This window comes from Choloepus didactylus, chromosome 7, assembly GCF_015220235.1.
Source record: "Choloepus didactylus isolate mChoDid1 chromosome 7, mChoDid1.pri, whole genome shotgun sequence".
Classification (NCBI taxonomy): domain Eukaryota; kingdom Metazoa; phylum Chordata; class Mammalia; order Pilosa; family Megalonychidae; genus Choloepus; species Choloepus didactylus.
This window is the reverse complement of record NC_051313.1, coordinates 84,560,222-84,576,746: the sequence shown is the minus strand read 5'-3', so window position 1 is coordinate 84,576,746 and position 16,525 is coordinate 84,560,222. Positions and strand designations below refer to the sequence as shown.

Genomic DNA, 16,525 nt, shown 5'->3' with positions numbered 1-16,525 from the left:
AGTCTTCTCATATGATTTAGCAAACCCACCACTAGTTATATACTCAGAATAACTGAAAGCCGGGACCTGAACAGACATTTGCACACTGATTGTGCTGGTTTGGATGCATTGTGTCCCCTAGCACTCTATGTTATGCTGTCTCTTTGGATATACTAGCCCAGAGTCTACTTTGCGAAGCTAAGCCCAGAGACATTTTGGAGAACGCTGTTTTGAAACGCAATCTGGGAGCAAGCAGACGCCAGCCACGTGCCTTCCCAGCTAAAAGAAGTTTTCTGGACAACCAAGGGCCTTTCTCTAGTGAAGGTATACTCATGTTTATGCCTTGGTTTGGGCACTTTTATGGCTGTAGAAATGTAAATTTGTAAACAAATAACCCCCCTTTATAGAAGTCAATCCATTTCTGGTATTTTGCATAATGGCAGCATTAGCAAACCGGAACACTGATGTTCAAAGAGGAATTATTCACAATCCCCCAAAGACGGTAGCAACCCAAATGTCCATAATCGGATGAATGGATAAACAAAATATCATACACACACATACACACACACACACACACACACGAACATTATTTTGCTCTAAGAAGTAAGTCTTGTTGCATGTGACAACATGGATGAAACTTAAGGACATAATGTTTAATGAAATTAGCCAGACACTAAAGGACAAATACTGTATGATCTCACTGATATGAAATAGTTATAAGGAAACAGTTAGTTAGAATCTAGAATATAGGTTAACCAGGGGGACAGAATTGGGGTAGAAAATTGGGAGCTGATGCTTAATTTATGCAGAATTTCTATTAGATTAATTGTAAATGTTTGGACATGGATAGAGGTGATGGTAGCTCATTATTGTGAGGGTAATTAAAAGCACTGAGTTGTCTGTGAATGTGGTTGAAATGGGAAGTTTTGGGTTGTATATGTTACTAGAAGGAAAGTTAAATACAAAACATGGGACATATAACTGTGAACTCTGTCATGGATAATGGACTATGGTTAATAGTACAAATATAAGAAAGTTCTTTCATGAATTAAAACAAATGTACAACACTATTATACAGTGTTAATAATAGAGTGGTATATGGGAAAAAATACGCCTAATGTAAATTATGGACCATGGTTAACAGTAACATTTCACTATTATTTTTTCATTAATTGTAAGAAAGGTACCACATCAATGCAAAGTTTCAGCAATGGGTATGCAAGAATGCTGTATTTTCTATGTGACTTTTCCGTAAACCTACAACTTCTATAATTTAAAAAACAACTTAAATACCAAAAAATATGCTAAGTGAAAGAAACCAAACACGAAGTACTACATATTGTATGATACCATTTATATAAAATGTAAACATAAATAAATTTCTAGAGACAGAATTACATTAGTAGTTACAGGGCTGGGTAAGGATAGAGTGATTGAGAGGTGACTGCTGAGGGGTATGGAGTTCTTTTTGGAGTAATGAAAATGCTCTAAAATTGACTGCGGTGATGAATGGCACAACTCTGTGAAGATGCTAAAAGCCACTGACTGTACACTTTGGAATGATAATAATATATGAAAACAAAAAAGTCTACCTAAAACAACAATATATACACCTTAAATACCATAAGGGTGGTAAGATATCTGCTGGATTAATATACAAACAATATAACATATTTTAGAATGTCATGGTAGTGTGAAATCTCTTCATGAAACCTGTGAGTGGCAGTAATAATTCTATGTAGAAAACTGAAAACAAGTTGCATATGGGAGTAACATTTATTTATCATCCATATTGTGATTATTACCTAACAGACAATCAGAAACACTTTAAATTCCACATTACTCTAGAGACCCAAAGGCACAAATACAAGTGATTTATTATGTCTTTAAAAAGCAACAAAAGGAATATTAATTATGGAAGATTTTTAATCAATTCAACACTATTATACATTATAGAAAACAATTTTCCACAAACATTCCTTCACAAAGCCAGTATTTTTGTATTTACATAGCATTATAGTAATTTTAAGTGTTTATCTATGATACAGTGTTACTTCAGAAAACATAAAAATATAGTTTTTTTAATAGCCATGCTCCCATTTTTGATGAAAGCTAATTAGTTCATCCTGATGTTAGTTTAACACTTTAAAAATGCATAATAGATAAAATCTTTAAGACAGAAGACTGTTAAACAGAATACACAGAGGGCTCATCATCACTTAGGTCTGAATCATCTTCATTTACTCCTTCAATGACTGATTTCTTCCCTTTACAACAGGATACAATTAATCCAATCAAAAAGACCTGTAAATGTAAGTAAGATATGTGTTATTTCTCAACTCTAAAATCATCCAGAAAACAATGAGTATAAACTCCAGTGGCACTACTATGATACAACGGAACTGCTAAGGTACAAACAATTAAAGAGTTTTTAAAATTTTAATTAAAGGAAGGTCAAATCATTCCTAGGAACCATGTACTTACCCCAAGAAAGGCCCAATTACCAAAATAATATGCAGCACTAAAGAACCAGAACTTGTGAAGGAATAGGTATGTCCGGGTAACAGTACATTGATCTATAAAAGGAAATAAAGGGCTATGGTGAGACAGTAGTTTCTTCTTAAAATTAACTATTAATACCACATAATCAAGGTCGTAAAGCTAGTGTTGGAGATGGGAATGAAATCTAGGTCTGTCTCCAAAGTCCACTCTTACAACCACCTTAATATAGTGTTATATAACCGATTTTACATATGTTTCAAAACGAAGGCCAAGATAATCCTAGATTTCAAGAGTAAAAAAAAAATTAATTGGCTAGTTCAATTTCTTTGAAATAGAAAACTTATTTTAACCTAGAATGCCAGACTGTCCTAAAACAAAGCAGAGATAAAGATTTCCTGATGAACATCAAGAAAAAATGAGTAAAGTAATCAGATGTGGTTAGTACTGAGTTGTACTTATCTAAGAATCCAATTCTCAGGCAGCTCAGAGGTATCTTAGACTTGAGAGTTATATTAAAAGTCTCATGTACATTGGCAGTTAATATTAATTTTCTCCTTCTCCTCTTCAATGTATAACTGAATCCATGATAAAGAACAGGTCTGAAGAGCTAGCTCAAATGGTCACAAAATAAACATTTATTCTTAAGATTTTAGAAGAAAAAAAGGAAAATAATTGATTAGACATTAGTATCACGACTACTCTGGAAATGTTTATTAATTTGCTGCTTCTATGGTCAAGACAGATACAAATGGATTTGCCGAAATTCAAATGTGTATAATTAAGTAAGATAATACACTGCTTAATATTATATACCTTTAAATAAAAGTACCCAATTTAAATGTTTCAAAAGTGAAGAAAGGGACAGGTTTGGAATGATGTAAAAAGCTTATTCACAATATTTTTAAAAAATAAGAACAGTATCTTCAATGGCTTCAGCATTATGTAAGTTCCATTGTACAAGTATAAATCTGTGTGAAAAAAGTCACTGAAGCTTCTCAACATTCCTAATGCTGTACACTTAAAACATAAAAGTTCTATTACTTGTTTCCATGCTTGAAGATATTTTTGGGGTCAGAACTTGACTGAATTAGAAATGTCAGGGCTAGCAGAGGGATTACAAGACAGAGACTGAAGTGGCAGAAGCAGGAAAAATCAAATTATTTTCCCCCAGAGGTGTAGGAATCCATTCAGTGATATTTTAAATTGGTTTATCCCTTTGATTTTTGTTGCTCACCACCAAGTGAATATCTCAAACATTTTTAATCACATTTTTTTAATATGTTTTACATTTTCAGAGGCTCTGGACATTGACACAAACCCCCTAAAATAACATAAGGTAAAATCATTGATAGTGTGCCACTTTATTTTTGAAAAATGCCACTAGACCTAAAATCTACACACATAAGTACATAACTCTCTACAGTAATTTATATATACACACACATATATAAATGTATATACCATTATACTTATATTTATATAGAGTGGCATTTACCCACAGAAGAATTGTGGTTCATAAGTCCTATGCATATATTTCATATTCAAATAATGATTTTACCCTGAATAAATGGACAGGGGTTCTTTCCTCACCATCTGCTGTCTTCCACCTGCTCACCTGAATCACAGATATCTAGGAGATCTATATAAATGTCTTTCTACAATTAGCTGACTAAAGAAATTACAATAAATATTTTGAATTTTGACTTTCAAAGTAAATTTAAAATGTTGGCTATTTCACTGAAGGAACTGTGTTTTAAAATGAGAAGTATTCAGGAGACTTCTGACTGTTGTACCTCAAAAGGATATACAATAATTCCAATTAAAATAAAGATTAAGTATTAATAATGAAAAACTAAAATTAGGGGCTAGATAAAACTTTTCTCCTTCTGATGACAGGGTGGCCATACAAAAATGATCAAAAATAAAAGCCAAGACAGGCAGCTGGAGCAATGAGAATAAATCAAAGCCATTTGAATCTTGCTACTGCCCTCTTTCTCCATCTCTTTTCACATATCATCAAACTACAGAAATACTAATAGACAATGCAGCTAAATCTTTGGTTCTCACAAAACAGCAGCCTTTACAAATTTATCTAAGTTTCATATGTTTGTTTCCCTCTAGATTACTTACTATGTCATTTTAAATGTATATTGACTGCCACTAATATAACTTTATTAACTATGATAAGTTAATTATGATAAGCAGCACCTCCTACTTTAAATATATATTTAAAAAAACACATTTAGTGTTGATTTAAGCCACAACTAAGTCATCATGTTAAACCTTCACTAGAAATCAATATATAATTAATTACAATCTATAATTATACTTTATTTCTAAGACAAAGACTTATGCTACAAATGCATATAGAGAGAAGGCGTATGTGAAAACTCATGTGCCAAGGAGAAAGAATTTTGAAGTAGGCATTTTGTTTGACTAGTGACCAAAATATTAGACTATGCCACTTATGCTTGTCCATAATTATTATTATTATGGTTTCTGACTGAGGTCTTGCTACTACAGAATATTTATAACATATATATAAATCTTAACTATACACAGGCTAAAGAGCTTGGACTGTATTCTGAAATGATTGGGAATTACTTAAGGAGGGAGGTTCACCATGTCAGGAAACTATTCAAGTGAAAACAGGAGTTCATTAATCTCACGTAGGATGTAGGAATGGAAAGGAAAGTTGGATTTGAGAGGTTCTTTAGGAAGTGAAATACATATATATAAAAGTATTTGAGAAACTAGAAACATACCTCCAAATAAGAAAAGGGGAGAAAAATTAAAATACTTAATAAAAACTAAAGTATATTTATCTTAAAATTTAATGGGTGGCATGCAGTTAAATCTTACTGGGGAAGCTAGGTAAAAGGGAAAGAAATAACTGGGAAACATAAAAAATCATAGAAATTCTAAAGGAAATTGTTTTATTATATTTTAAGAAGACACAAACTGCATCAGCTTAATAAAAAAGACAGTCTTTACTAGAGGTTTTGTACTAAAGAATGAATTTTACAATGACCATATTTAAGAAACAGTATAATTTGTATTGCACTCTGATTAGGGTTAATTAAGGTTAAGGTATTTTTAAGGTGCTAAAATATATATTGCTTCTTTAGGGAAGAATTCTCCTAATTTTATATATATTACTAATTGGCAACATAAAACTTACTAAAAGTATCACATATAACTTGTAAAAACAATCATAATTAGTGAACTCTAAATTACTGAGATTTACTATCTGCTAGTTTTAATTATCCAAGGATACTCAAATAAAAAACACAATTGTTTTCTATCACTTTGTTTTATCTATTTCATAAAAGATTAGGGAGTATGGTAGAAAACATTAAAGATAGAGACAAAAAAAACTTAGATTTAGCTCTTGAGTCTGCCACTTTGAGGTAAGTAACTTCTAAGTCTTAGTTTCCTTGTAAGTGATGTATGGATAATATCTGCTTGTGGTGGGGTATAGATAAGATACAGCGACCTTCTGAGAATTAAATTTAGAGAGTAATCTACATATGATAAAAATTTGAATGTTTTAGAAGTCGGCAACCTTAACCAATAATCTATAAATGAGTGACTTTGAAACTTCACAAAATTACTTAGGTTGGCTTTTGTGTGAACTCCTGGAGAAGTGAAACAGCTTACATATAATTAAGTTCTCTATATTGTTTTAGTTGAGCATTTATCAACATAACCAAATGTTATCTAGAAAAAGAACCTTGACATTAGATGATTTTCTGGGTTTCCAGCAATATCAAAGAAAAATGGTGTCCTGATCAATAACAATTTTCTGGTCTGCATAGGTGATCTCATCTAACAATGGACATAATATATGACACTAACCAATAAGATCAATAAGGCCCTCTTTCTGACCCTACCCTTACTTAGAAATTGTGTGACAAATTTGGTTTTCCATGCAGATTCTCTCTCTGCTAAGAATTCACTAACCCTGAGACTCTGGTTTTCTTAACAATTATACTGCCTATGGTAACTAAACTTCCATCTGGCTGATACATTAGTCTCTCCTCTGTTAGATTTTATAAAACCATATACAGACTCCAGAGACCAAGAAATAGCAGCATTCTTAGATAATAAGTTTCTCTCATCACTCTAACTAACTTCAATACTGCTCTACCTACCTCATAGGTATCCTAGAATCTAATGAGGTTAGCAACACAAATTTATTATTTGTCAAATAAGAGATTACAAACTTATGTTACTTAACCAAGAAGAATTATTTGAATTGTTAAAAAGAAAGCTTTCTGACTCAAGATGACAGAGAGCACAGGCAGCCATGTGTTTCTATCCTTCTGAGAAATTCATTATTGTACACAAATAAAGCCAGAGCAAACTCTTAGCAGAGAAGAGAATAAAAAGAGGACCAATCAGCAGATAAGAGATTTCAACACTCATCTGGACAACAGAAAGCAACATTTAAAGGTCCCCAGTAAAAGAGCGGGGTTCTCTCCCATGTGTCTTAAAATATAATTTGAAGATCAAGAAACTCCAGCTACATGCACAGAGTTCCCAGTTATGAGACTTCCTAGTTCCTGATTCATAAATACAAATGGGCATAAATATGAATGGATAATCAGATATCTACATAAAACTATCAGCATGAGGTGCAAGTAACAAGATAAACAGAATTGTTCCAAGTAGAAACAGTAATTTTACTTAAAGAAAAAACATTAAGAAAAAAGTTTAGTATCTTCAGATATAGAAGATATTATGTCCACAAAATAAGATTAGAGTACTTGAAAAAGAACAATCAGAACAATAAAGTATTCAGGGAAAATATGGGTTTGATATATGAAATAAAAAATTCAGGAGAATGACAATAAAGCTGAATCTGGAGAACAATTTCAGACAGAAATTATGAAATATGAGATGAGACAGACAGCCAACTGAAGAGATGGAGCAATTAATGACAAAGAGCTCCAGAAAGGGAAAATGAAGAAAACAGAAAGAAACACTCAAAGAAGAAACAGATTTCTTAGCAATTATAATGAAAGCTAGAAGATGATATAATGCTTTTAGAGAGAAAATTTTTTCTTATGTGGAATCCTAAGCACAACTGAATTATCCATCAATAATGAGGATGAAATAAAAACTATTCAGATATTTATGTTACACCATCCTTTTTCTTTTCATTTTTTTACAAAGGTTTTTTACATACTCTAGCAAAAATGAAGCTCAGGGAAAGAAATCAAGAAAGAGAGATACAGTTTATAAGATATCAGACGTCTAATAAATAGAAAACATAGGATGATAGCTGAGTAGCAAAAAGCAACCGGTCCAAATAAAAACAGTAAGTCAAACAAACAAAGTGAGCAAGGAGCTAGAAGATATTTGGCATATCAATACATTATGTTATATTAACTATGTTACTTGGATAACATTTTTCCAAAAAAGGAAACAAATAAAAAAAAAAGTGGTCCAATTCCACAAATGTTGTTTGAGGGTGACAAAAAGATATATTTTCTTATCCTGAAGGAGCTTACACTCCTATAAAGAAGTAGGATACAGGTGAGATATATAAATGACCATAAATCAAGAGAGAGGTAACTTTATACAAAGTATAAATGCTATGGAAATTCAAAGGAAAAAAGAAAAGTGTACACATGTTTAAGAAGGCTGGGAAAAAATTACAAGCCATACTAAGAAACAGGAAGATACGGCTCAATTGTGAGAACAAATTAAAACTTCAGCGTAGACAGAATTTGGAATAACTAATCAAAGAAGTTCAAACAAATCTCCTAAATCAATTCAAGGAGATGAAGGGAAATATGCATGTAGAGATAAGGGCTATTAAGATAATGTGTGAGCATAAAGAAGAATTTGAAAGTATAAAAAGAAACATAATAGACATTATGGGGATGAAAGGCAGAATAGTAGAGATTAAAAACATAATAGAGGCATACAACAGCAGATTTGAACAGGCAGAAGAAAGAAACAGCAAATCAGAAGGCAGGACAATTGAAATCATACAGTCATAAGAAGAGATAGAGAAAAGAACAGAAAAATTGAGCAGGGTCTCAGGGATTTGAGTGATAGCACAAAGCACACAAACATAGGCATCTTGGGTTTCCCAGAAGAAGAGAAGGGAAAAGGGGCAGAAAGAATATTTGAGAAAATAATAGCCAAAAGTTTTCCAACTCTTATGAAAGATGTAAATATACGTGTCCAAAAAGCACAACATACTCTAAACAGAATAAATCCTAATGGACTTACTCCGAGACACACACTAATCAGAATGATAAATGCTAAGGATAAAAAGAATCCTGAAAGGAGCAAGAAAAAGCCAGTCATCACATACAAGGGATCCTCAATGGACCAAGTTCTGATTTCTCATCAGAAACCAAGGAAGTAAGAGGTAGTGGTTTATCTTTAAGGTACTGAAAGGGGAAAACTGCCAGCCCCCCATTTTTTATCCGGCAAAACTGTCCTTCAAAAATATGGGGGAGTTGCAAATATTCACAGATAAACAGAAACTCAGAGATTCGTCAATGAGACCTGCCCTACAAGAATTACTAATGGAGTCCCACAGGTTGAAAGAAAAGATAGGAGAGAGTGGCTTGGAGTAGCGGGAAGAAATGAAGATTATCGGTGAGGGTAACTAAAAGGACGTAAAAGGATAAATGCAAAACCCAATAGTACCATATCCTCAATACAACTTTACTCTTTAGTTCCTATAACAGAATACAGTTGAACAAGAAAAAGGCATATTTCCTGATAATGTACATGCAAAATATAAAGTGGTAAGGTAGGACAAAAACATCATGAGGTGAAACAGAGATATGAGTGCAGAGACTGTGTATGCTATTAAAGCTAAATTGGTATCTTTTCAAATCTGTATGTTACAGATTTGGTTGTGTAATATAACCCCCAGGGTAACCACAAAGAAAGTATTTAAAAATTACAGAAATGAGAAAGGGATAAGTCAGATACATCACAAAAGATCTATACAGATATGAAGGTTGCAATAAGAAGAAAAGATATCACATAAAAACAAAAGTTCAAAAGGGCTGAAGTAACTACTGCTTTTACAGTAATAACACTGTATGTTATTACTCCTCAAAGACACAAAGTGGCAGAATCGATAAAAACCATAATCCAACTATATGCTGTCTATAAGATACTCACCTGAGACTCCAAAATACCAATAGTTTCAAAATGAAAGGTTGGAAAAAGGTATTCCATGCAAACAGTAACCAAAAAAGAGTTGAGGAAGCTATATTAGTATCAGACAAAATAGCCTTTAAACAAAAAACTGTCATAAGAGACAAAGAAGGACACCATATATTTTTAAAAAGGGGGCAATCCACCAAAAGAAATAACAATCATAAATATTTATGCACTTAACCATGGTATCAAAAAATATGTGAGGCAAACACTGGCAAAACTGAAGGGAGAAATAGACATCTCTACAATAATAGCTGGAGGCTGTAGCATACCACTCTTATTAACAGATAGAACATTTAGACAGAGGATCAATAAGGAAACAGAGAACTTGAATAATATGATAAATGAACTAGACCTAAGAGACATATACAGAACACTGTACCCCAAAAGAGGAGATACATGCTTCACAAGTGCTCATGGAACATTCTCTAGGATAGACCACATATTGGGTTACAAACAAGTCTCATTAAATTTAAAAAGTGTGAAATTAGACAAAGCATCTTCTCTGACCATAATAGAATGAAGCTATAAATCAATAACAGGCAGAGAACTAGAAAATCCACAATATATGGAAATTAAAAAAAACACAATTAGTGGATCAGAGAAGAAACTGCAAGAGAAATCAGTAAATATCTCAAGATGAATGAAAACAGAATACAACACATAAAATCTTATGGGCTGCACCGAAGGCAGTGTCGAGAGGGAAATTTATAGCCTAAATGCTTACCGTAAAGAAGAAAGAGCTAAAATCAAAGACTTAACTGCACACCTGGAATAACTAGAAAAAGAACAGCAATCTAATTCCAAAGCAAGAGAAAAGAAAGAAATAACAAAGATTATGAGAATAAAAAAAAAAATAGTATCAACAAAACCAAAAGTTGGTTCTTTGAGTACATCAATAAAATTGACAAACCCCTAAGCTAGACTGACAAAGACAAAAAGAGAGAAAATGCAAATAATAAAAATCAGAAATGGGAGTGGGTGCGTGGGCATCATTACCACCAACCCCATAGAAATAAAAAAGATCGAAAGAGGATATTATGAACAACTGTATGACAACAAATTAGACAACCTAGATGAAATGGAGAACAATGTACACAGATTCTATATGAAAGAGAAGACCTCAACCAACCAATTACAATTAGAGACTGAATCAGTTATCAAAAACCTCCCAACAAAGAAAAGCCCAGTACCAGATGACTTATTAGTTGAAGTCAACCAATCATTTCACAAATAATTAATACCAATCCTGCTCAAACTTCTCCAAAAAACTGAAGAGGAGGGAACACTCTCTAACACATTCTATGAAGCCAACATCACCCTCATACTACAGCCAAAGATGCTGAAAGAAAAGAAAATTACAGACCAATTTCTCTAATGAATACAGATGCAAAAATCCTCAACATAATACTTGGAAATCAAAACCAACAACATATTAAAAGAATTATACACCATGATCAAGTGCATCTCAGGTATGCAAGGGTGGTTCAATGCAAGAAAATTAATGTAATATACCATGCATTCACAAACAGAAGGGAAAATCCACAGGCTCATCTCTGTTGACACAGAAAAGGCATTTGACAAAATCCAGCATCCTTTCTTGATAAAAAACACTTCAAAAGACAGGAATAGAAGGAAGCTTTCGCAACATGATAAAAGGCATATATGAAAAATCCCCAAGTAACATTGTACTCAATGGTGAAAAACTGAAAGCTTTCCCTCTAAGATCTGGAACAAGTTAGGATGCTCACTGTCACTACTGTTATTCAATATTGTGTGAGAAGTTCTAGTTAAGAAGTAAAATTTTCACTATCTGCAGATGACATGATCCTATATATAGAAAGTCCTGAAAAATCTACAGGAAAGCTACTGGAGCTAATAAACTAATTCAGGAAAGTTATGAGGTCTAAGACCAACATGCAAAAATTAGCAGTGCTTGTACACACTAGACATGAGCAATCTAAGGAGGAAATCGAGAAATACTCCATTTACAATAGCAATTAAAAGAATCAAATATCGAGGAATTCATACAACCAAGGATGTAAAGGACTTATACACAGAAAACTACAAAACATTGCTAAAAGAAATTTAAAAAAGGCCTAAATACATGGAAGGACATTGCATGTTCATGGATTAGAAGTCTAAATATTGTTAAGATGGCAATTCTACCCAAATTGATTTACAGATTCAACACAATCCCAATCAAAATTCTCACAGTTTACTTTGCAGAAATGGAAAAACCTATCAAATTTATTTGGTAGTGTAAGGGGCCCTGAACAGCCAAAAATCATCTTGAAAAAGAACGAAATTGGGAGACTCACACTTCCTGACTTCAAAGCATATTACAAAGCTATAGTGGTCAAAACAGCATGGTACTGGCATTAAGACAGATATATTGACCAATGGAATCACACTGAGAGTTCAGAAATAGGCCCTTACATCTACGATCAACCAACTGTTGACAAGGCTGCGAAGTCTACTGAACTGGGACAGAATAGTCTCTTCAATAAACTGTGCTGGGAGTATTGGCTATCCATATGCATAAGAATGAAAGAAGACCCCTATCTCATACCTTGTACAAAATTAACTCAAAATAGACCAAAGACCTAAACATAAGAACCAGGACTATAAAACTCCTTAAAGGACTTTGTCATGAAAGTGAAAAGACAGCCTATTCAATGGGAGAAAATATTTGGAAACCACATATGTCATAAGGGTTTAATGTCCAGAATATATAATGAAATCCTATAATTCAACCATAAAAAGATGAACAACCCAATTAAAAAATAGGCAAAAGACTTGAACAGACATTTCTCCAAAGAGGTTATACAAATGGCTACAAAGCACATGAAAAGATGCTCACCATCACTAGCTATTAGGGAAATGTAAATCACAACCACAATGAGGTATCATTTCACACCCACTAAAATGGCTACTATTAAAAACACAGAAAACAACAAGTGTTGGAGAGGATGTGGATAAACAGGAACACTAAATCATTGCTGGTGGTAATATAAAATGGTGTAGCCAATGGGGAAGATGTTTGGCAGTTCCTAGGTAAGTAAGTATAGAAGTACCATAATATGATCAGGGAATCCTGCTACTAGATATATACACAGAAGTGAAAGCAGAGGCTAGAACAGATCTTTGCACACCGATATTCGTAACAGCATTATTCACATTTGCCAAAAGATGGAAGCAACCAAAGTGTCCATCAAACATTGAATGGATAAATGAAATGTGGTATATACATACAATGGAATATTATTGAGCTGTACAAAGGCATGAAGTCCATGGATGAATCTTGAGGACATTATGCTGAGTTAAATAAGCCAGACTCAAAAGGACTAATGTTGTATGATCTCACTGATAGGAACTAATTATAATAAGCAAACTGAGAGCTAGAATGCAGAATATAGGTTACCGGGGATAGAATGGGAGTAGAGAATTTGTATAGAATTTCTATTTAGGTTTATTGTAAAGGTCTGGAAATGTATTGTGAGTGTAATTAACAGCACTGTATTATATAAATAAATGTAATTAGGAGAAACCTTGGGTTGTATATTTCTAGAATAAAAATTAAAAGATAAAACATAGGAACTTATGAACCCTATTGAAGATGACAGTCTATAATTAATAGTACAAGAATGTTATATACCTAATGCAAACTATGGATGATGATTAATAGTGCTATTTTAATGACCTTTCATTGATTGTAACAAATGTTTCACATCAATGTAATGTGTTGGTGATGGGGTGTTTTATGGAAATCCTGTATTTTATGCATGATTGTTCTGTAAACCCACAACTTCTCTAATAAAAAAATTAACCCCTCCCCCCCAAATTTTCTTAACTATTATTTTTACTGCTTAGAATTTACAGTACTTTGGGGATGATGATTTAGAAGATCCAAAGCACACATAAAAGCTGTAAAAGGAGGCTGTGCTTATGTCCTCTTTTTCTCTCAGTGCCTTTCTTTACAGCAACGAGAATTGCTATGGAAGCTCAGTAAATACTATTTCTTCTACTGGGGTGGGGGTGGGGGAAGAAGGCTGGGTTTGAAATGAACCTTGTAAAATGTTTGGGATTATAACTAATGAAAATGGGTTGGGTGTAGTGGAGTCCTTTTGAAATATTTCAAGAACAAATAATTGAAAAATAAAGATAGAAAAAGATGGTATCTTCAGAAAATGTATGAATAAAAGTTAGAAACTTGTGGGATGGGCTAAATAGTGGCAGTGCTTTAAATGCTAGACTGAATTTATCAGATGATGAGGGGGCAACACCCAAGGTTTTTTGCTGGAGGAATGGCATTAACAGGCAACTTTAGAGCAGTGGTTTCCAGACCTGATCCATTAGCATATTCTTGGGCCTCATCCGAGACCCCTCAATTAAAAACTTTGCAAGCTATTTTAGAAACCCTCCAATGATTCCAATACCTACCAAAGTTTGAGAACCACTGCTTTAGAACAATTAAGCTAAAAGCACTATGTAGTGTGAATCAGACTGAAGAAATAGTTAAAAGGTATGATAATGAAGGTGAGATGTGAGAGTTAGCCTGTAGCAAATGATTAGGTGTGGAGAAAGAGTAAATGAAGAAGACTGCTTTGGGAAAAGGTGATAATATAAGAAACAGTGAAGTCAATAAGTATAGTCCAAAATCTTTATCTAATAGTTTGTACTGTCTTCCCCCAAAACTATCCACTTTAAATATGCTTATAAACACATTATTAAAGTAAGGCAAGACTATGTAACTACATTATTTTCACATGATGATAAGAGCTACCCAAAGACAGTTAACAAATTAACTTCTTTGCTTTCTTTCTTGACCATGAAGTAATGCCTTAACCCTACCCACATAACAATTACACATACGCTTTCAACCATAATGAAAACCTAATGAGAAAATGTACAGTGACCAACAGTGGGGCTGAGAAGTTACTAGTTCTCTATTTATGAAGGAATACCAGGAACAAAACAGTCAAACAGACTGAAAAGTAAATATGCATAAACTTATTAGCTGCAAACAGATTTTAAATTAAAGATAATTTTCTTGATATTATCAAAAGTATAGTGACACATTAAATAAATATTTTCTAAAAATCATGGGCAGCATTCTTGACTCCTTTCTCCTCCTGTCCGCCCCCCCCCATACCCCATACCAAACTCATCAGCAAATCCTATTGGCTCTATCTTCAAAATATATCCAGATTCTGACACTTCTAACCACTACCACCACCATGGTTCAAGATACCATAAGCTCTCTCTTGCATTACTGCAATAGTTACCTACCTGTCAAATTACTTTTGCCCTTGGCTCATTGTAGTCTATATCAGCGGTTGGCAAATTTGCCCATAGGCCAAAGCTGACCCGCCACTTGTTTTTGTAAGTAAGATTTTATTGGAACAAGGCCACAGCAATTCTTTTATGTATTATTTATGGTATGCTGCAATGGCAGAGTTGAGTTGTTTTTTGTTTGTTTTTCCAGGCAGAGTTGAATTTTGTGACAGACACCATTATGGCCCACAAAACCTAAAATATTTACTATCTAGGCCCTTTACAGAAAATTTTCTGACTCCTGGTCTATATGCAGTTATTCCTTTGGAACATAAGTCGCATATTGCTCTTCTGCCAATATCTTTTAGACACTCCTCATCTGAAAGTAAAATGTGAAGTCCTTAAATTTGTCTACATTTTCAAGCACACTAACAGTTTGCACTTGCTGTTAACTCTGTTTGGAGTTATCACTATCTGCTCTTCCCCAGATAGCCACATTTGCTCCTAACTTCCTGAAAGTCTTTTTGCTCAAATGTCACCCTGTTGGTAAGAATTACCTTTTCTATTCTATTTAGAACTTGAAATCAAGCCTCCTTCTGGACACCACCTAACCCTCTTTGGTATTATATTTTTCTCTATAAAATACATCATCTGACATAGTTATTTGTCTCCTTCCAATAAGTAAGCTCCACTGGGACAGGAATATTTGTGTTTTGTTCACTGTTGTATCCCTAGTACTCAAAACAGGGCCTGTCACACAGTAAACAATTATTTGTTAAATGAAAAACACAGGAAAAATAGATAAGCAAAATTAAATGATCATATGGAACACTGGAAATTACGACATTTATATAATCATCTTAGAACTTCAAGATTAACAGAACTGTGGTTTTCAGTATGACTGAAGAAGTTGTCTGTAAAGGTACTTGAACTGCAACACAGCCATTAATAGTAATATTTCGCAAATAAACAGGATAGCTTTATAAATAGGGCTAGCAAAATTATCACAATTCTAATAGTTACTTATTCTTATCTTTTAAACTAACTTTACCAACCCTATCCCCAAGTTTGCAGATTATAAAACAACAATGCCATATAGTTTTTTTTTTAAAGGCCACAACTCATGTTCCTGAGTCAGAGGGACAGCACAACTTCTAGTCTCCTGAAAAAGGGTTTTCTTTTTAGTAACGAAATTCCAGAAATATAAAATGAATTCACTTCACTTTACTTGGGGTAGGTGGTGGTAAGTTGATAGTCCATGTTCAAACCTGCCTTTTAAATCAATGTAATAACAGACTGGGACCATTCTTGTTTCGAATTATATTTATGGACCACCTTCTGGGCGACATCAATGAAAACTGTCATCACAAAGTATCAGTGTCACTTTTTTTTACCTCAGCCCTTGAGGCTTCCTTCCTAATAAAATCCCTTGACCAGCTTCAATTTTCAGCCTGTTAAAACTGGCTTTCTTTAAAATGAATGTTTTACCTATAACTATATAAATCTAACATAAAATATAAACCTGTGTAGAAATTCTTTTAATAACATTAGTCCCCCCCCCTTTTTT

At 33.4% G+C, this 16,525-nt stretch overlaps 1 protein-coding gene across 1 annotated transcript in view; it reads right to left on the bottom strand.

The window, feature by feature from the left end:
• Positions 1 to 1,744: 1,744 nt before the first annotated feature.
• The window catches only part of LMBRD1 (LMBR1 domain containing 1), a 228,410-nt gene continuing 213,629 nt past the window's right edge, over positions 1,745 to 16,525 (bottom strand). Inside the window, exons 15-16 of the mRNA XM_037842304.1 lie at positions 2,467 to 2,558; positions 1,745 to 2,286 (exon numbers count right to left, since the gene is read on the bottom strand). Coding sequence (XP_037698232.1) covers positions 2,170 to 2,286; positions 2,467 to 2,558 — 209 coding nt within the window. The 3' untranslated portion in view covers positions 1,745 to 2,169. The remainder of the gene's footprint in view (positions 2,287 to 2,466; positions 2,559 to 16,525) is intronic.